We start from the raw sequence: 22536 nt of genomic DNA, 5'->3' as shown, positions 1-22536 counted from the left end.
CTCCAGCAGTAAAAAAAAAAAAAAAAAAAAAGTGTGTAAATAGAGTAAAATGTAGTCAAAACATAGCCAGACAAGCCAAAACATCAGGGAGCCAGAGATGAGCATAGTAGAACAGCAAGCAGGATCTGGCTCTGGAAGGAATGTCAACCAAGCAAGTCTTACAGGAACACAGGAGAGTGCATCTAGAGATGTGACCAAGGCAAAAAGGCAGAGATCATCTGGGCTGGACGGCTAAGGTAGGTAGGACCAACAAGCAGGATGTCAACAGGTGAGTCACTGTGGAGAGATAGGAGCTGGCAATTAGCCAACAGCTAAGCGGCCAGCTCAGAGAAGGAAGGGCTGAGCAACCAAAAATCCCCACAGGATACAAATGGAGATGCAGGTAATTATGTTTTTATGCTGTATACATTTCTCTTCCTTACATATAACTATGCACAAATCATGGTCATTAGATTGCATTTGCATGTACAAGCTTAAATTAGTAGAAATGTCCTTGCGAGAACAGCTTGACTTGTAAACACTATTGGAATGTATCCGATTTGAACTCTTGTTCAGGCCAGTTCAACAGTCTATTTTCTAGCATTTTTACTGTATATAAACTTTGGTTTATTCCAGGAAAATTCCAACATGTTTTGAACTCATCTTGTTTCTGGTGTCATTATGTGGTCCAAGATCCGACAGGAGTCCCCTAGCCATCCAGTTCTGAAATTCCCCAACAATCCCCTAACAAAAACATGACTTGGTAAAGTATTGAGGCAAGCTGTTTCTTGTAGTTGGTTACCAGGGTTGCACACATCTCAGGAGGGATTTTGGGCCATTTAACATATCTTCCTGAAATCCTTAAAGGTTTCTTGGCTGTCACTTAGCAACATGAAGTTTCAGCTCCCTCCATAAATTTTCCATAGGATTAAGGTCTGGAGTCTAGCTAGGCCATGCCGTGATCTTAATGTGCTTCTCCTTGAGCCATTCCTTTGTTGCCTTGGCAGTATGTTTTGGGTCATTGTCATGCTGGAAAACACCATCTTCGGTGTTCTGGCAAAAGGTTCTCATCCAAGAGTTTACAATACATGCCCCTACCCTTTGAGGCAAAGTACCTGTACTTGACTGTAAGGATGGTGCTATAAAGGGTCATAGTCAGCATTTTTCTTCCTACAAACACAGAGTCGAGTTAATGCCAAAGAGCTCTATTTTGGTTACATCTGACCACAGCACTTTCTCCCAGTCCTTCTCTGAATCATTTAGGAGGTTCATTGGCTAAACTTCAGATGGGCCTGTACATGTGCCTTCTTGAGGGGGAACTTGCGGGTGCTGCAGGATTTCAATTCATGGCGGTGTATTGCATTACCAATGGTTTGGTGACTGTACCAACTGCCTTAAGACCAGTCACATGCTTTTCCTGTGTAGTTCTGGGCTAATCCCGCACTTTTCTCATGACCATCCTTACGCCATGAGGTGAAATCTTGCATGGAACTCCAGACCGAGGGACAGGTGTCTTTTATACACATGTTCCTTGCAAGTGGGCAAAATTACAAAATCCGCAGGGGGATCAAATTTTCCCCACTGTATGCTTCACAGTCATGGTGGATGAGGCAGGGTCAGTTATGGATTTGCAGACTAGCCAATAGATGTATTTAAGCAGCAACTAGTTTTAATCAGTTTTCTTGAGTCGCTTAAAGAACTATGGGGTATATAGCATAACTATATACCCCACATCTATTTAAGCATGAGTTCATAGTGAAAAGGAATATGAACATATCCATCTCTATATCTCGTGGTTTTACAATCAGTGTTGAAGTCCAAGTTGTGAAGGTGACTGTACAAACTATAACCAGTGTTGTAATTTACCATCTGGAATGTCTGAAATTACCCTTAGTTAAGTTACTTATGCCAAATTTTAATTTTTTCTAGCTCAGGGAAAAAAAAAAAAAAAAAAAAAAAGAATAATATTTTAACTTATTAGTATAAAAAGTTAAATTGCTACAACCAGCACATTTAAAAAAGGGACATTGAAAGAGCAATTAAATTAAACACTGCCAAAATATATATACACACTGTTTATTCGGATTTGGCATTCACACATTTACCAATATTGCAACTTAGATGTTCTAAATTGTTCATAGTTTTATGCAGATACAAAGCATTCCTCCTCCACACAAATTAGGCATTTCACATCCCTACAGGTTGGGCAGCTTGAAATCCCACAAGCAGGGATTAAGAGCATACTATACAGTTAAAATATAAGAGCTCAAAGAATACATTTAAGGTTCAGTTCAAGTTGAAAGCCCACAATGACATCTACATCACTGCATGGCACTAAAACTATGCAGGATTTCTAGGCATTAAAATTGGGCAGAACCATTTCAAACACAAATGGTGAACAGAGGACATGTAAAGTCTATATTGCAATAGTTCTAGTATAGATTTCACACTGCTTGAGTGTTTTCTTTGTCTTCAGCATAACGTGGGTAAGATTCACCAAGGAGTGGCTGTAGTACCTCATTCTTCTGGTTCTTGCGCCGAACAGCACATGTGGCACCAGCAAAGATTATAGCCACAAGAACTAAGGCTGCTATTACTGCTATAGTAATAATCTCTGTATTGCTCAATGGACGACCTAAAGAAACAGAATATTCAGGCATCATTTTTCCAAGTTCCTGCTAGTAGCTCTCATGTGTAGTAAACACTTTAGGATACAAAATGGGGGGGCGGCACGATTGCGGAACTAATACTAGTATTAACCCCAATACAAAGAATAAGACACAAAATTACAAAAAACACTTTACTTATGCAATGACAAAAGTAATTCTAAAAAAAAAAAAAAAAAAAAAAAAAAAAAAAAAAAAAAAATCCTGTGGGCACTGCCATTCCAATACCTAGTACCCATGGGCGCACGCATGAAAACAAAGCAGGTCATAAAGTTGTTGTAACGTTTGTTGTTTAACATATCTACACTTAGGAGGTTTTGCACAGAGCAGCCCTGATCCTCTTCTAGGGTACCCCACCCACGCAAGGCTCCATCAACCTGTCCAATGAGAGAGGCCCTGCACATCGCTGGATCGGATGGGCTCAGGTAAGGAAAGGGGGGGGGGGTCAGCAGAGGTGTTTTTTCACCTTCAAGTCACATGACAGCCTCTCAATGGAGCCAGTTTTCACATCTCGGGGTTCCCGTGGAGCACACTACAGAAGTCCTGAGCATCTTTGGCACCATTTCAGGCAAAATAATAAATAAATAAATAAAAAAAACCCGAATGAGAACGTACCAGACCTCCTGCTGTAAGGTGCGCCACAGATAGTTTTTAAGGCTAGGCTTAGTTTACACTATTGCAAACTATTGCTCCACAACTGAAAGGAACCCCCCCCCCCCCCCCCCCCCACACACACACACACACACACCTCTTTTAAAGACAATCACTATACCTAAAGCCAAAAAACGTTGCGTTTTGGATAGAGTGGAGAGGGATAACAATGCTTGCAAGTTTTTATTACCGTCTGTGCCCCCATTAGGGAGATCCACCCCATTTGTCCTGTTTACCATGATCATTGAAAAAGCGAAAGTAAGTAAAAAGAAAATCCAAAATTTTGGGTTGTCCCCTGAAAAAGTCTTTTAATGGGGACCCTAGATCTGGTGACCTGCGGGCTCCCCAAGGGATTACTTTAATTTGCAGGGATATCTTCCTTCTTCCCATTTGGCTATGAGACAAGTTTTGCCTATAGTTTTACTTTAGGTATGGAGAAATTATATATATATATATATATATATATATATATATATATATATATATATATATATATATATATATATATATATATATATATATATATATATATATATATATATATATATATATCCCATTTTAATAATAAAAAAACAAACAAACACACACACACACACACAATATCCACTTCACCAATTGCAAAACGGTGCCAGTCTTTGAGCAGAGTAGGTTTTCTACCATTGCCAGCAACTGCAAGGTGGAAAATAAATCATGCTTCGTACATTTGTGAAGTAGCAATGAGATTTATGGTTTGCATGTTAACCGTCCTTAAAACAAGGTTAGATCATCAATGTGTGTTTAAATGTTATAGTTGTTCAAATCTAAACCATTTACCATGTTAAACAGTATACAAAAGGATTTCCCAGCTCCTAAGCTGAGTAAAAAAAAAAAAAACACACACTTGCCAATTACAGGGAGCCTATGGCAAAATTACCTTTAATACATAATATAGTGTTGGGAGGAGAAAACCTAGTAGGCCATCAGGGTGCTACACCATTTACAATGAATCTAGTAGGCACCCCAAGCCTACAGATTATATGCAATTTACAGGACACCCCCACAAAATAGCGGCTTTAAAGTGGTTCTAAAAAGGCTGAAGGTTTACCTTTATACATTCCAGGTATGAAGGTAAAAACCTGTGTGCTGCTCCCCCCCGAATACTTACCTGAGCCCCCACTCAATCCAGCGATATGCATGAGAGACTTGGCTGTCCCAGGACTCCATCTCATTGGCTGTTAAACACAGCTAGTGAGCAAAAGAGGAGAGCGGGGGTCAGGGCTGAGCCATGGCTGTATGTCTTATGGACGCATAGAGCAGAAGCTCAGGAGAGAGTATGCAGTGGTGCCCCCAGGGAAAGCAGCTTTCTGGGGGCACTGTTTGAGGGGGAGGAGACAGCAAGGGACTCAAAAAAGGAGGAGGAGGATCAGGGCTGCCCTGTGCAAACCACTGCACAGAGCAGGTAAGTAGAACAAGAATTTTTTTTTTAACAAAGCTTGAATATCACTTTAAGGATTTTGGGTTAACAGGATCGGCAACCTTTTAGAGGTGGACCTCTACGTGAAGATGAAAGATCACTGGGGCATGACTTTTTGTCCTGAACAAACTAGCAGGGAAAACATTTAATATAAAACCAATTTCACTAAAAACATAAACCTAGCCCAGCTTAAAAGTGGACAGTGGCAGTAGAAGGCATTTTAACAGTCCTGTTGGAAGGGCTTCGGTGACATATCAGGGGTCTAAACAGACCCTTGATGTCTCACTTTTGAGAAAGGAGTTTGAAGACATAGAATACACCATCTCTGCAGCTTCAACTACACAGAAGAACTAACATGAAGTGCTCTGCACAGGTCCACCTGTTCATTCACACACTGAAGTGCACCCGGATCTCATCCAATTGTGTGTCTATAGCAAATATTCACACCACATTGCCTCCCAGCCAATCTGGAGGCAAGTCAGTGAGACCCGTTTCCTGATTGGCCAAAGCGCCAGGCATCCCTATTTGATGGCCACGCTTTGGTAGAGGTGGGACAGAGCAGAGACGGGATGGAGGTATTGTCATGCTGTCAGTGTCTGTGGTGCTAAGCTATATACCCCGTTCTGTGATTCTGGGGCTGTATATTCCTTACACTATGGGTGGAAGCAAGTGGAATACAGGGGATGGAGTGGGTGGATTATGGGAAGTTGGAGGGGTCAAAAAGGGCAGGGTCTGGGGGGGGGGGGGGGGGGCGCGAACCTCCCCGACTTTATTCAGTCTACAGCAGCACAACACTCCAATGTGCAATCCTATCCAGCATGCTGTGATAAATTGCAGCTTGTCTGCTTTTTAAAAACACAGCTCACTGCACCTCCGGGGTGCATTGCAGTTTGAATAGGACACAGAAGAGAACGTGTTCTGCAGGTCCTAGCAGTGACCTGCATTCTTTCAGTGCTGTGAAACACTGGTCCTTATGGATTTATCTACTACAACCTATAAAAGATAGCTTTCCTCTACGGTTTAGTCTTGGTGATGTTGTCAACTAGCAAAGTTATTTTCCTCTAAAGAGTTAAGTGGAACAGATTAAAGCGATCATTCACATGAAATTAATGAAATAAAGAGCTAATGCATAGTCCAACCCATTACTTACTAGGCCATTGAATGTCATACGAATATCCCAGGTTTTCTGGTGCGGTTACAAACATTTCATTGTTAGTTACTGGAGGCCAAAAGGGAACCATGTTGTATTGTCGGTTGTGGCCTATTGGTGCATTTTCCAGAGGATATTGGGATGAATCTAAAAAGAAAGCAAGAAAGTTCCATATGTTAAATAGTATAGTGGCCAGTCACACCAGGAAGGGGGGGGCGCCCAAAACCACCCCGAATTATTATTATTGTTTTTTTAAACCCCCCAGTCCCCCACATATACCTAGAAGTCCATTAATGTATTACACTATTATGGCTCTAGGCTTTATTGTGGCTAACGAACACATACTGACACAACACAGGTCAACCATGAACTACCAGCAGCCGATTTTATGGCTGTATTTTACCCTTGGGAAGAACTATCAGTTAGGACATTTTTTCACTTTTATATCTTCATTCGTCTAAATAAAAAAAAAAAAAAAAAAAGGGGAGCCAAAAGATAGATAAGAATGTTCTCGTTCCCAGATAGAAGTTAGTATTTGCATCTTAAGTGCTATGGTCATTGGATGTCTCAAGAATCCACATGTTCACCTTACCTGGATTATTCCTTTTCAGCCATTCATCAAATACTGCATCAGTATAAGTATGGAGAAGTACAAAGAGTGGGTCATTTGGAGATACATGGGTTTGTCCTCCAGTGCCATTCAGGAACAAATGAGCTAGATTATGAAGACTTCTAACAGTAGGATTGTACAGACCAGAAGGTTCACTGTACCCTGTAACAAACAAAACAAACCAGTAAACCACCTCTCATGGTGTTACAGAATCAATGTACAATAGCTTATTGCTGGCAAACTGAAAGGCAAGACTAAATTTGTACCTTCAATTGTATTTCTAAAACTTTCAGAAGAATTTGAGAAGAATGGTGGTGTATCAAACAAATTTACTTCCAAGCAGAGCAACACATCTTCCATTTCAGGAAGTCTTTGCACCATGGGACGGTCAACGTTTCCTGCAGGATTTCGCCTTATTGGGCCACCAGTTGTACCTGAAAATTGAAGCAGGTTCAGCTTGTCATTGTCAAGATTGTGGCAAGCCTTAAAATAAAACATCTCCCAATATGTTAAGTGCTTCAAACGCGCTAGTTTTTTTGCTTGCATCTTAAACACCTGCATTACTTGTGCACCCCAAGCAGTACTTGAATTAGTCTTTCCCTGTACACACACACACACACACACACACACGTGTAGCACTGAGGTTTTTACCATCTAATGCTATGCAGTGCTAGAATGTAGTTAGATTGGTGTTAGCTCCGTCTAGTGGTCAGTCTCATCAAGAAGGGGAAAAAGAGTGTTTACATATCAGAGCATGATGCGACTTAAAATGTTCTATGGAAAAGACTCCCTTACCCACAGTGCACACTCACTTACCCATGAAGCCAAGTCACAGAACTGCATGCTGGGTAGGAAATAAAAGGCTCAGCGTGGCCATTTTCTCTTCTGGCTAGGACGTGAGACCTGCCTGCAGGGATGTGTGTGTGTGTGTGTGTGTGTGTGTGTGTGTGTGTGTGTGTGTGTGTGTGTGTAAGAGCTGTGGTCTGCTGGGCGCGCAACGGAACAAAAGCCACTGGAGAAGAAGTTTACGCCACAATGTGCTGGATCAGCAATGTGATCGGATGATTCAAAACACCAGACGGAGTCAACCGAGGGTTAGTCATCCCGGAGCAGTACAGTGGGACGGTGCTAGCTAGAATTTGGACTGAGATCACGGTAGCGGAGCAAATCCAACTGTCTGGGCCTGGTGTGGTGAGAGGGCTGTTGCCCAAGATTCTTATAACACTTAACTACACAGTGCAGAATGCTTCAGAGTGTTGCAGAGACCTGCAATTTTGCAAAGCGGTCTCACTAATGCCACGTACGCACGGTCAGACTATCCGGCGGACAAACCGCCGGACTTTCTGAATGAGTGGACCTGCCCACACAACTGGACTTTTCCAGCGGACGAGCGAGCGCGCCCCCACCCCAAAAGCACCTTGTCCCCATGTTGACGAGGACAAGGGCCTCTTCCCGACAACCCTGGCTGTTAGTTGTCGGGGGTCTGCGGGCGGGGGGGGGGCTTATCGAAATCCAGGATCCCCTTTAATATGGGGGCCCCCACCCTATGTGAATGAGTATGGGATACAATGTACCCCTACCCATTCACCTGGTGGAAAAAAACAAAAACACACGGTTTTAAAATAATTGCACAGCTCCGGGGGTCTTCCATCTGGGGGGGGGGGGTCTTCTCGCCAGCTTTCTTCTTAGTCGCGGTCCGGGGGTCTTGACCCCCTCTTCGGTTCTTCTTGCCGGGCCTCCGCTCCTTCCAGCTCTTTTACTAGCTGTGGCCCGGTCTTCTGTCATTGCCGCATTCTCTTTTCTTCTTTCTCGAGATGTTGACTCAACACCGTAATGACAGGGACGTGTTGTGCGGCGACTTGTATATGGACAATGGGCGGGGTCACCGGGTGATGTCCCCGCCCATTATGTCACAGTCCCAGCATCCTCTGGGACTGTGACATCACCTGGTTACCCCGCCCATTGTCCCTATACAAGTCACCACACAACGCGTCCCTGCCATTATGGCCAGAGACAGCGTCGAGTCAACATCAAGGAAGAAGAGGAAGAAGAAAAGAAAGAAGGCAGCGATGAGGAAAGACAGAAGACTGGGCCACCGCTAGTGTAAGAGCTGGAAGAAGGAGCGGAGGCCCGGCAAGATGAACCGAAGAGGGGGGGACAAGACCCCCGAAGTAGGAAGAAGACCTCCAGACGGCGAAGAAGAAAGCCGGGCTCCTCCGCTAGTGAAAGAGCAGAAGATAGCGGAGGAGTCCGACAAGAAGACCCCCCCCCCCCGTGTTGTGTTTTGTTTTATTTAAATTTTTTTCCACCAGGTGAATGGGTAGGGGTACATTGTATATGTCACATAGGGTGGGGGGGGCTGATATCTGCCCCCCCTTTTTAAAGGGGGCTCCCAGATTCAGATAAGCCCCCCGCAGACCAACAACCAACGGCCAGGGTTGCCGGGAAGAGGTCCTTGTCCTCATCAATATGGGGACAAGGTGCTGTGGGGGGGCCTTCCCCAAAGCACCCCCATGTTGAGTGCATGTGGCCTAGTATGGCTCAGGAGGGGGGCGCTCGCTCGTCCCCACCCCCTTTCCTGACCGGCCGGGTTGCGTGTTCGGATAAGGGTTGTATATGGACCTTGGGGGGGGACCCCCGCGCCGTTTTTTCTGCGTAGGGCTTCCCCTTTAAGTCCATACCAGGTGACAGCGGCGACATCGACTTCCTTCGCTAGTCCCGTCTACCTAGAGCTGTGTTCAAAATGAACAGACTTTTCTCCGTGTGCGGGAAAGTCTGTTCATTTCAGAGGTCCGGCAGACTAGCACACAGATGGCTGGATTGTCCGCTATGAGTCAAAACTACTTTCCAAGTCCGCCGGACTTTCCTCCCCCCCCCAAAGTTCGGAGCCCACACACGGACAGATTGTCCGGTGGACTCTGGTCTGCCGGATAGCCTGATCATGTGTACGCAGCATTATACTGTTCAACCAGGCTTCAAAGCCTGCCCTCCACTAACTACTGAGTGACGATCCAGTTAATTTGTCATAGGAGAGGAAATTTATAAGAGAGTTGCACAAGTTTACAGTTACTCATTGCTTTATATTACTTTATTATCTGCTCACTCACTGGATTACAAATGCTGCAGTTAAAAGGAGCTAGCTGAAGACAGACGAGACTTATCTAGCATAATGCCTTTCATCTTGCAGTGTGCACAGCAGGCAGTATTGCAACCTAGGGGGAGCCTTTGAGTACATGTACACCAATATCCAGCATTGTATAGCAGATCATAGGTTGTGTGTTGGTGTGGTTGTACTGGAAGTGGGAAGGTTCCCAGTGTCAAGGTTTTACCACACTGAGCATTAGTCCCACATCCGTATAGGCTACTCATAACATTGATTCTGAATACTTGAATGCCCTTTGATTACTACATGTAATGACTCGGTATATTATTGTGTTTGCATTTTCTCAAACCAGGGTCCAGTAAACTTACTGTGTGGTTAAAATATAATTATGTGAGACCGTGTCCAGTTATTATAGCAGGTGGAGAGTCAGAAACCCAGGTAACGGTAAAAAACAAACACAATATCTGATACTAGTGTTGGGTTGTTATTGCTATTGGGTGTCACGTCAACACAGCTGTGTCAAGGGGGAGGGGTTTGAGAATTTCTCAAGTGGGGGGGGGGGGGGGAGAGAAGCAGAGTACAGGGCCCAATTAAATTACCAGCAGCTCCTTCGGGGGTAAGTGCTACATACACCAAGCAGATTATGGCCACTTTACTCTTAGACCATTCCTATAGAATACTATGTTGCCTGAGACAGAATGACATTGGGACCTACTGTTGCAGATTGTGCCAAGATTTTCGTAGTCTTCTACATTTTCACAGACAATTCGCCATTGAGAAAACAAAGAATTTGGACTCAGCAGATTTTGTTGAAAGTTGTTTCTTGCGCCCATCAAGTCATCAGTGCAGATGTCACACTCATTTCCACCAATAGCAAAATTCCAAAAGGGAAGAGCGAAAGAAGGATCCTGTAGAAGATTCTGAAGGTGGGGAGGAAATGTTATATATTAACCAGATCTAGGAAGCATTTCTTCATCCTTGTCACATTGTTTTGGCAAGTTTAATGCCAACAGAACCACACACACACACACACACACACACACACACACACACACACACACACACTTGCATGGCCCCTTGACATAAGCAAATTGCATACAGTGTAAAAAACATTATGATCTTTTTCCATGGCAAGATACATAGCATAGTTATGGGAAATTCAGTCTAACTAATCTTCAAATACAAGAAACTACTCAACCTAGTGATTTAAAACTAGTTTTGGGTAGACTGGATTATAAAGCTGTCCATGCCAAGATCTTACACCTTTAAATATTGCAGTAGATTTAATGCTAAAATTTTGCAGTGGGTTGCATTTTTGTGCAGGCTCCTTACTGGTAGTGAAATTGAATACGCGGCTTGTACTGCACAGGTTCTCAATATGCACTAGAAGCTGCAGCAAATCAGAGTGTGTCCACCACATTTCCAGGCTGGCGAACATCCAGCATCACCTAGTGCCTTTCTGCCCAGGTCCTACCCTTTTCATTGTATTTTCTTATTTTCAGTCATGTAATCTCAACATACTATGTGGGGCTTACCTAGACAGTCTGCATGCAAATGCAGTCTTTAGAAACACCAACTTATGCAGACTGACATCCACTTATTTTGAAATTTGCCTGATTCCTCCAAAAGAGAAAGCCTACATCTTGATATGGCCCTGTGCAACTACTCATGCACAGATGATTGTAAAAATGGACATATAACCCAGCTTGTTTTGGACCAAAACAATGTTCTGGCCTTTTTTTCTTAAAAAACAGGGATAAGACCGCAGAAAGATAGTTAAAGTGATACAAAGTCTTTTTGTTTAAAAACAAAATGTGTTATACTTACCTGCTCTGTGAAGTGGTTTTACACAGGGCAGCTCTGATCATCTTCTCTGGTCCCTCGTGGGCACTCCTGGCGCCCGCCAAGTGCCCCCACAGCAAGCCGCTTGATACGGGGCACCCAAGCCAAGGGGCTGCTCTTTGCCTATTCAGACACAAAGCTGTGGCTCGGCCCCCACCCCCTTTCCTCATTGGCTCACTGACAGCAGCGAAAGCCAATGGCATCCACTGTGTGTCTCAACCAATCAGGGAGAGTCCCGGACAGCTGAGTCTTTCGTGCAACATTGCTGGTTTGAGATGGGGCTCAGGAGGAATGGGACTGCTGCACACAGAAGGTTTTGTATCTAAAATGCATTAAGATACAAAAATGATCTGCCTTTAGAACCAACCACTATTATGGAGAAGGGGGTGGAGTGTGATGTTTCAAGGACTGGATTGTGTGCAAAAAAAAAAAACACACACACACACACACACGTCACATTTCCATTACAGAATCGGTCTACCCAAAAGCTAAAATTCCTTTAGGTACAGGTTTCATGGACTACACCACCTTTTTGCCCCTCAGTGCTTAAGGACTCCAGAAACAAACTATTCCTTCTTCCCACAGAAATTGGGCATTTCCACTCCTTTTAATAATGTCTCAAATTTTAAAATGTAATGAGGTATTTGAATACAAAAATCACATCAGCATCATTAAATCAAGGCTTTCAAAAATTCTCTAGCATAAGTGATGGGATAATTATTTTACAAAACCTATACATCATGCTTACCTGCTCTGCAGTCCTGTTACTCCTCTCTCAGGTCCCCACTGACACACCAGGCTCCCCATGTCCTGCCCAGTACCTCCATAGCAAGCAACTTGCTATGGGGCACCCAAGCAGGCTCACTCCTGAGTTGCTGCTCTGTGTCCAGTCACACATCAAGCATGGCTTGGCCCCACCCTCATTGGCTCACTGGCTGTGATTGGCTCCAAATACTGTCAAAGGCTACTGCTGCTGTCTCAGCTAATGAGGGAGAGATCTGGGAGAGCTGAGTGCACATCACTGGATCAAGATAGTGCAAGTATTAGGGGGGGCTGTAGGCACTGCTATACACCATTTTTTTGCCTTCATGCATAAACGGTGAGAAAAAACAAACACACACATCCCCTTACAACTACTTTAAATAGAAGACATTGCCCTATCCTACAATATGACATTTTCTGTAATCTTCGATGCAGCCAGAGGCACAACTAGATCCTTCAGGGCCCTGGTGTAAGAAACCATGAAGAGCCCCCCCCCTTCCATACAAGCGCTGGGCAGGTGTCCACGACATCCTCCTGCCTCCAATGTGCATCCAACACAGATCACAGTAAAAGGCTAACCACAGCAGCCCTTTAACTTGCGATTAGCTGATCATAGGTATACACAGACTTGGCAGTCCTTTCTTCCCACCATGTGTTGGTTTGAGGAAAGGAGAGCTGTTAACCAGCAAGACTGTCAGTACATGGTTTATACTGATAATCAAGGCACTGGTCATCAGTGCACTGATCAGGACTGTCCATCAGTGCTCAATGTTGCCAATGCCCATTGTGCCGTTTCAGTGCCACATATCACTGTCAGTGCAGGCTCTGAGCCTTAAGAGATATGCTCTCATCTCAGCACCTTGCAGCAAGCCATTCCGCTGCACCCCCTCCCCCCAGCTAGGGCAGCTTATCCCCTCTTCACAGCTCTCGCCCACTCGGTAATCCAGCAGCTCAGGGATGTCTCACTCTTCTGTACTGTGATGCCAAGGTATGTTTGCATGCAGCTGAGTGTGGAGCAGCAAAGGTTGCAAATGCAACCCCTGCAGCTAATTTTTAAAGAGATTTTACATTTTTATATGAAATAGACTAGAGAAATGTCTACAGCTGACCCAAGACAAAGTGTGCATATCTGTCAGGGCGTCAGATAGGGACATTCCTGCACCCAGGTGTAAAAGATGGCAAAAAAAAAAAAAAAAAAAAAAGAAGTAGCCATTTCACACAGTCAAAATATTGTAGTTACAGATAAACTGTACCTGTATGTCCCTTTCCAGTTGCATCAAGTGGAACCTGTGCCAAGTTAAGAATGCTGGACCTTCATGAGAAAAGTCTATGCCACCAGCACTTCCTTGACCTTGTCCCAGAAAGGTTTTGCTGACACTGTAGAAGTGTGTCCAGACAAAGAAGTCATAAATTGAAATGTTCTCAAAATTTGTAGTATTCCTAGCTTGATCGAAGAGCTCGTTGTAGTGCCTTGTAGCAATGACATAGTCTGGATGCACAGTATTTTTTGCAAGGTCAAGTGTACTAATAAAGCGTTGGCGCTCCTCAGCACGTAGGTCCAAAATGTTTTTTCTTACTAGAATACAAAGTGCAAAGATTAGCATGAACATTTACCTTTAGAAAAATATAAAATATATAATAATAATATTATTAATAATAATAATTTATAAATAAAACAGTGTCACTGCTCATGCCAAGAGGAAGAAAAGCTGCCGCCATTTGTTTTCCTGTGACACAGGAAGAGGATTTAATATAGGTGAAACTACTGTCAAGTAATTAGTATCTTAAACCATAGTACAAATGGCCATAGTCTCAACTTAAAGTAAGTGTAAAATTATTCTGTTAGTAGGTAGGAGATGCCAGCCCTGACAGCAGTGGAAAGTGCTCAGTTGGTTTCTACAAGGCTGCTCATCTCCATCTTTCCAGCTCTTGAGGCTCAGCTTCATCTGTTGTCAGAAAAGAGACTCCATATAAGGAGAGTCTTTGCGGTTATGATTTATACCTATACATTGCAGTTTGCGACTCTGGGAGCCAACAGATGGGTACTGTTGGTGGACAGACTCTCAACTGGCAAACATATTCCACTTCTGACATTAAAGTTGTTACCTGCTCACCATTTAGATGCCATGATACTAAAACACTCACTGCATCTTTAAATGATGGGTATCCTTACTATGGAAAAAAAAGAAAATGCTGTTTACAGAACTTAAGCCAGGTTCTCACTGATGCGACAATCGCTCTGTCTTTGGAGCACTTGTCGCATCAGAAGTCAAACCCTATTCTGTGCAATGCAACTGTTCTAATCGGTGTGCCTCGAGTCACTCTGAATTAGAAAAAGGTTCCAGTACTACTTTTGGTCTGATGTGCATTGACATCTTAAAAAAAAAAAAAAAAAAAAAAAAAAAAATTGCATGCAAGTCATGCCCAATCACGCTGGAGTCAGTCTTTGAAGTCGCAGGCAGTGCGAACCTAGGCTAATGGAGGAACTATAAACAGAGCAAGAGAATGAGAGTAGAGCATAAAATGACGTGATCAGGAAAGACAGTCACAATTTGTGTGGGCAGGGGGAAGTTTAGGATTTTCACAATTAAAATTACCAGCATGTTTTCTGATTAACTGCATCCAACCCAGAAAAGCTTTTAAATGGAAGACTGCTGGTAAATATATGTAGGTTTCCAATGGCATAGCTATGTAGTACTTTTTCCCATTCCTATCAATTTATGTAAATTATTACCAACCTGCAACAAGTATGCAGAGCAGTTCTTGCTTTACATGCCCTGGGACAGACAGACAACTAAAACCAGAGAAAGGCAGATACCCAACATGTTAAGAGCATGTTACTTCTCATAATTGTGCATAATGTGCTTTGAAACAAGACGGGGGGGGGGGGGGGGTGTCATTTACAAAAAGGCAAATCCACTTTGCACTACAAGTGCAATTGCTGTAAAGCTGAGGGACAGATCTCAAATAAAGGGAAGCTCTGCTGATATCATCCAATCATGTGCAAGCTAAAAATGCTGTTTATTTTCCTTACATGTCCCCCCTTGGATCTACAGTGACTGCACTTTCAGTGCAATTTCAAGTGCATTTGCCATTAGTAAATAACCCCCATTGACTCTGCAAAATCATTTCATTTATTTTTAAAACACATTTAAGAGCAATAGCTGGGTCATCAGGACGACAACATAAGGTGTACAGATTTAAAAGATCAAAGCCTCCAAGTCTGAGCAGTGGGAGGTAGATCCTAGCCAAGGACCCTTAAAACGCAGTCAGTCAAACTGGGTGGCCTCTTAAGCAAATTTTTTTTTTTTTTTTTACTATGGAAAAAAAAAAAAAAAGTCTTTCCTGGCCTCTAAGGTAAGGAAAGGGGTTTACAATCGGGCAAACAAGATAGTTATTTGGCACACAATGGATTTGTAGCAATTACTAGGTATGTGAATCTTTAAATCCTGCAGCAATATACAGAGAGCGATAAGAACTTGATGCCTATTGAAGGTTGGTTGTAATTTGCATATTTGGTAAAATATGCAAGCAAAATTGACTGGCTCTTGAGCGCATCATTTCCCCATCCAATCTCAGGTTTGAGGTAAGGCCAGCAATTAGAGTCGGCTTACATTATGGCAGACTTAATTGCTATCTGGGCTGTGCAGCTGTTTAATAGCACCATAAGAGACCATAAAGAAGCCGGCCAGTGCATCCCATGAGATACATTGAAATTTTGGCATGGCCTTCCTAGTAGTGGTGAATAGCCTGAGAACATTACAAAGACAGTTAGGGGTGGGTCATCCAACCAGCTGGGATCTCATGCTCCACAAACCAATAAAATTGGAATTACAAAAAGGGATATATAAAAAAGGGAGTGTGGTTGGATATTCCCCTTGATAGAAAGGTTTAGCACATTACATACGAGAATGTATCAAGGGTTCCAAATGCCATATTTAATCAGTTGAGGATTTCATGTGAATTTGAGTGGTACAAGAATATATTGTCCTCCGGAGGTCTTCTTTAGCACAGCATCAATAACTAACAATTAGTCCAACCCTGAGAACCAGGTCAGTCCTTCCTCCACCCTCAAGCAGTCTCATCTGGTAGTCTGGAACAGCAGTTCACCTTCTGGAACATGCTCCAACAGCTGCAGCCATCCCCCCCTCCAGTGACAGGTGCCCATGGTCACTTTTTGAACATAACATATACACTAAGAAGTCTGCAGGAGTTCTGCATTGCATCTGCAATCAGTAGGTGCCATGCTTTCCAAATAAAACAAAACAAAAACCCACACCCAAGTGATGCCCAGATATCCCTTTTATGCAACAGGAAGAAAAAAAAATCAGGGGTTTATGAATCCATTGCATGTACAGTCAGATTCTCTTTAGCATACACCTTTCACATGCTAAAGCTACCCATCATTGTCATATTTATAACCATTAGAAAAACTTTTTTGGACCGTAAAGACATTTAATAAAGGATTGTCAGAAAAAAAAAAATAATAATTACCGTAAATACAAGTGAATTATTGCAGAAAATGTTACAAACACCGGAAATGATTGGCAAATGCCATTTACCACAATCAAAAAATAAATAAATGGGGATTTGACTGACGGTTATATAACAGAGGTCTGGGTTAACAGGTATGATTTATATGGTCCCCCCAGTAGTTAACGGTCAAACTAGTTTTTTGTTCACTTACCAACTATAAGCGGTTGATCACAGTTGTCACCAGTCCATCCCGGTCTGCAGCTTCCACAGTTGTACCCATAGAAACGTCCATTACACAAACAAGTCCTGTTAAAGAAGCGGAGAGGCCAACGTTCACGATCATCCAGTCCATCAAGTGTATACTGGGGTCCATGAGGTCTGGAGTCTGCTGTAACTTGCACACATAGCCCCCGGCCAACAGTAAAGCCACACTGGTCAGCAGGATTTGGAGACTGTTGGGGAAAGAGACCAGGGCAGCACTCTCCACTAGCTAAGGCTTCTGGAGTCACACACGGACGAGGAAATTGTGCAGAAATCAGGCCATGAAAAAGAGCAACCACAAATGCCACCGCAAAGGTACGCCAAGACATGTAGCACAACATCATGGTTTGGTGGACAGTCACAGCTGTAGACGAAGAACAGATACAGATGAGAGAACTGGTGTTGTCAGAGTTATAGCATTTAACTAGATTACATAAAACCTCCGAAATGAAGCCTAATAAAGCTTAGCAGTTAAAATTTTACCAGCTTTCATGAAGGGCCCCTCCTTTGTAACTCAGCATATCTAATAGGCATATTAACCGATGTTTGCCATATTAGCGATTGTAAAAAGCATTTGCTCAGACAGAACAAGCGATTTTCACACCAAGCTTAACTAATCTGATTGCTGCAATTATACACTCGAGTCAGCTAAACAAAAAAAACGTATATGCATGTAATGAAGCTGCAAGGCAGCAAAAAGATTTTGGACATTAAAAGAAAAAAAAAAAAGTTTGTAATATTAACTTCACAGGCGTAGAGAGGAAAAAAAAAAAAAAAAAACACCCCTACAGATTAATGATTCAGTGGTTCTCCAACATAGCTTTCAACTAAAGCTTTATGGATGAAAAGCCACACCCAGGTAGCTTCCTCACACATCAATTACTTCTGAGGCTTGTACAATAAAGCATGTGTTTTATAATCCCTGCTAGTGACAAGCCAATACAACTTTTAGTCCATTTAACATCCATGCTTAGCCTCTACTTGTCCACCAAACAATCATATGTTGGGGGTGTATAGTCCAAAAGCCATAAAACCCTATATTTGCGCACACATTTGTATAGGCATATGTATTCAAAAAGACTATAGAATATAATTAAAAATTATTCCGTTCCGAATTATCAGTCAAGTTTTAACTTACAATATTAAAATGACAATTCTGATTAGTTGTCAAAAGACAGCACTTTAGCAAGCCATCCATATATATTTTAATACAAAAAAAAAAAAAAAAAAATTTAAAAAAGGGGGCACAGCAAAATAAGTCTTAGAAGTAATGAAAAAAGGGAGGAGAGGAAAAATAAGGTTACCTACATTTCCTTCATATAAAGTATACAGATTAAGCAGTTTCAAATTTCAAAAAGATCACGTGTGTCAAATAGAATTGACAAGCTTATATTAAATATTTTAGCGCTAAAAGAAGATTTTTTTAATATATAAAATATAGCTCTTGGCAGCTATCAGATTTTAAATTTATTATCAGCACCCCACCATTTTAAACATCACATACCTTTACATCAAAAAGATTGCATCTGCTCTTGAAAGTTGTATGTTAAAAGATAGCCTTTAGTTTGTTTTCAGGTCCATTCCCTGATAATCCCTTTGATAGAATCAGAAGAGTTTTCCTGCCCAGTCTAATCCCTTTATATCACTGTAGTTTACCCAGCACATGATCTCTTTCATTATGATCGTCTTGTGACCAGAACGCTCAAGCATGGATCAAAGAAAGGAATGACAAACCTGGACATAACATTCCTTAAACCAAATGTTTCCCCTTTAGCAGCTTATTAGACCAACTCTCCCCAAACATATGTATTGAAGAGAGCAATTGTCTATCAAGTCAGTGCAATATCACATGCACATTACAGGGAAACGCTGATTATAGAACTACCATTAAAAAAAAAAAAAAAAAAAAAAAAAAAAAAAACTAGATTCTATAAAGTTTTCACGCCAATTTCAGTGGCAATACTCACCTAGAAAGAGATCCAGCGTATATGCAACACTATTTGCTGAAGAACCTATTTATCAAATCCATTGATGAGTGATCAAGCTGACCACTACTCCCATGTTAACCCTTTTAGTGATTGAAAGTATACCTGTCATAGATAAAATATGACCGTTTCCACTGCTGACTTTTGGAAAATACTATTTGACTGGCTGTGGCTAGCTTTAGTGTTTCTAACCCAGAAAAAGCATACCACCAGTGAAAGCCTGTGAAAGTCAGAAATATATTTTGTTGCTTGTTCAGATTAAGTAACTCAGGAAGTATTAAATTTAAAGAGCCAACATGAGAACCAAATCATTTTATAAATTGCTATTTTATCTTTACTGCAAGTGGCTCAATTTTCTGTCCTCTCTGATTGACATAATAAAATATCTTTATATTTACCAGTCCAAAAATAATTTTAAGGAATAATAATTTTTATAAATGAACCTCAACGTTGGTTACATGTATTGCTTAAACATTTATCAGTCTAGAGCAGCACTCATAACTCTTATCCAAATGTCTGTTCAACCGGTTGTTCTCAAGGCCCGTACACACGATCAGACTTTTTGACAACAAACCTGCAAATTAGCTGTTTTAAGGCAACATCTGACCATGTGTAAGCTCCATCCGACAAACTTTTTCGGTTTTCATCAGACAAATGTTGGCTGGGCAAACAAATAAACTTTTCGACAACATAAGTCCGATGGAGCAAAGTCCGATCATGTGTACAGAAAACCATCTGACTTTACAAACACGCATGCTCAGAACCAATGCAAAAGATCAGACAACAATACAGAAGTTGACCAAAGGTGGTGGTAAAGAGCAGAAAAACCACATGATTTGGTGAAAGTTGGCTGACAAAGTCAGATTGTATGTATGTTTAACAAGTTCACGGCCAATGCCCTTTGTACAGAAATCCATGGGAAAGTTTGTTTAAAGTCCGATCGTGTGTATGAAGCTTTACTTATTACTAATGTATTTAAAGAATCAGTACACCCAGATCTGGGAGAGTTAAAGTGGTTATAAAGTTAGAAGGTTTTTTACCCTGAACAAATTATATACGCTGCACTAAAAATTGATATTAGTACATCAAAAAGTGTGTAAATTGCTTCTAAAATAAATATTGAATCAAATGAATAATTAATAGATTAAATACTTATAAGAGTAAATACATAAAATAAATGTATATAACATATAATGGTAAACTCATTTTATAAGTGCCTGGTGCGTAACTGTGTTTGAAATACCAAAAGCATATACAAATAAAAAAGCAAAGTGCTCCTGTGCAGTAATAAAGAGTCCAAATATTTCATTAATGACCGAGCTGGAAAAAGCAATACAAGTAAAATGTTTGGTTCAGGTCATATGACAAGGTGCTCATGTGCATATGAATAGCATTCAGCTACGTCACTAATAATGTGATAATATAGTCTGTGTAATTTGAAAAACAAATTGGTATGTGATTCAAGACGTGCTAGGGTGTCATCACTCAGGTGTCCCCCTTAGGTAGCAAATGCTCACCTTAGAGCATGCGACTTTGCAATTAAGCTAAGCCAAAGCACGCATGTGAACCACCTCTTCAGCATGTCCATCTGGGATATATAAAATAGGAAAACTCGATAGTACAATAAAGTTTTAAACAATTTATTAAATAAAGCAAAATCCCCTTCAGGGGTACTCACACAGATCGGGTACGTCAGTGCGCCATTCTATGATAAGCATGTACAAGTATATACCAAAATGGTATTGGGATGATATAAGTGTCCTTCTCAGCTTACAAGCTGCCTGTCGTGCCGTCCTGACCCCTCCTCAACGCATGTCAATACAGGGATGACGTATCTAATTCAGGGGTAAATATGTTTTTTTACCCTAATGCATCCTTTGGATTCACGTAAAAAACATTCTGTGATCAGGTCCCCCCTCAGCTCCCCCAAATACTTACCCAAGCAGTTACGGCCCATCCATTAAGGGGGCATGGGCGCTGCTCCCCTCATTCCATCGGCGTCTCCATTAGTCATGTGTCTGACCCCTTTTCAGGACACAGACACATGGATTCCAATGTGGAAGGGCTTTTTTTTCAAGCATCGATTTGCGCCAGAGACTCTAATAGTCTTCAATATAGGGTGAGCTTGTGTTGCAGAGAGTGCGCTCTAAACCCACCCAGGTGTGTTACAACAGCAAATCAATATTTGCTATTGTAATACTGATCCTCCTCCCGGCCAATCAGGAAGCGGGGTTTGACTCTGGTCCCCTAATTGGCTGAAAGGACAAGTCATCCTATTGAATGCCTAGGAGGAGGAGGGGTGGAGCTGTAAATCGCCATGAAGGAGAGGACTCTAGGAGCCGAGCCGTTGCACCATGCTGCTTGCCACCTGCAACGATGGGGTAAGTGCCAGACCGACTGGCAAACAGCGGGGGGCGGGGTGGTACTACTCGGGGGGAGGATGGGTGCCACTGTACCCAAGTCTGATCTAAATACAGCACTGTGCTGAAACCAGCAGTGCTGCTCTCTCAATCCCTTATCACCAGACTTCGAAGCAGCAGTAGGAGACATTGGAGGTTATTTATGAAAGGCAAATCCACTTTGCACTACAAGTGCAAAGTGCATTTGAAATTGCACTGAAAGTGCATTTGGAAGTGCAGTCACTGTAAATCTGAGGGGTAAATCTGAAATGAGAGGAAGCTCTGCTGATTTTATTATCCAATCATGTGCAAGTTTGAATGCTGTTTTTTATTTTCCTTGCATGTCCCCTTCGGATCTACAGTGACTGCACTTCCAAGTGCCCTTTCAGTGCAATTTCAAGTGCACTTTGCACTTGTAGTTTGCACTTGTAGTGCAAAGTGGATTTGCCTTTAGTAAATAACCCCCATTGGCTCTTGCTGCTGTTAATCAAATCTTGTGAGGAGGGAACAGGGGCAAGGCCAAGCTGTGCTATGCGTGTTAATAGGTGCAGACAGCCCGGCTTGGGATCAAGCCCACATGAGTGCCCCCATAGCAAGTGGCTTCCTATGGGGCACTTGGAAGGGAGGGGGATCAAGGGGCACCAATGGGGGGACCCTACAAGAGGAGGTTTGGGGCTGCTCTGTACAAAACCAATGCACTGGGCAGTTAAGTATCTTTATTACTTAAAAAAAAAAATTTAACCTTTACCTTCAGTTTTGCAGGCAGACATGTCTCTGCTGACACACTCCGACATCCGATTCTAGTAATTTTTTTATTTTGTGTATTCTGCTTTGTGTGCATTTGCAGAGTAGCATACACTCCCAGCTTATTCCTGGAATCAGCAAGATGCAGAGAAAGAAGCTGTGTGATGGGTAGGGTTGGCACCTGTCCACTCGGACAGTTCGGTTTTGAATCATGTGTCCAGGTTTCAGTCCGCCTGAAACCGGGACACAATATTCAGACAGGAATGTGGCTTGGAACAGGGCCTGACAGGAGGGCGAGCGGGCACTAAGCATATTCTTTGGAGCGCCCAAAGGTGTGCCAGGTCTGTTACAAACCTATAGTGTATGCTAACCCTAGTGACAGGGTAATGTGACTAAAGTGTGCAAGAGCAGGAGTTACATCATCAGTGGCTGCTCTCTGATGATGTAACAGGGCA

The 22536-nt window shown here is 42.3% G+C and overlaps 1 protein-coding gene across 1 annotated transcript; it reads right to left on the bottom strand.

Annotated features, from left to right (window-relative positions):
- Positions 1 to 2039: 2039 nt before the first annotated feature.
- On the bottom strand, positions 2040 to 18615 carry TYRP1 (tyrosinase related protein 1). The gene is made up of 8 exons (XM_077475095.1): positions 18458 to 18615; positions 16904 to 17317; positions 13470 to 13792; positions 10328 to 10532; positions 6776 to 6943; positions 6492 to 6671; positions 5900 to 6046; positions 2040 to 2614 (listed from the first exon to the last, which is right to left on the bottom strand). The coding sequence occupies exons 2-8, from the start codon at positions 17295 to 17297 to the stop codon at positions 2424 to 2426; spliced, it is 1608 nt and encodes a 535-aa protein (XP_077331221.1). The 5' UTR covers positions 17298 to 17317; positions 18458 to 18615; the 3' UTR covers positions 2040 to 2423.
- Positions 18616 to 22536: the final 3921 nt, after the last annotated feature.

Source organism: Lithobates pipiens, unplaced genomic scaffold (genome assembly GCF_037356315.1).
Source record: "Lithobates pipiens isolate NorthernLeopardFrog02 unplaced genomic scaffold, aLitPip1_a1.2 Scaffold_13, whole genome shotgun sequence".
In the NCBI taxonomy this organism is placed as follows: domain Eukaryota; kingdom Metazoa; phylum Chordata; class Amphibia; order Anura; family Ranidae; genus Lithobates; species Lithobates pipiens.
The sequence above is the reverse complement of the archived record's forward strand: the minus strand, read 5'-3'. Positions and strand labels throughout refer to the sequence as shown.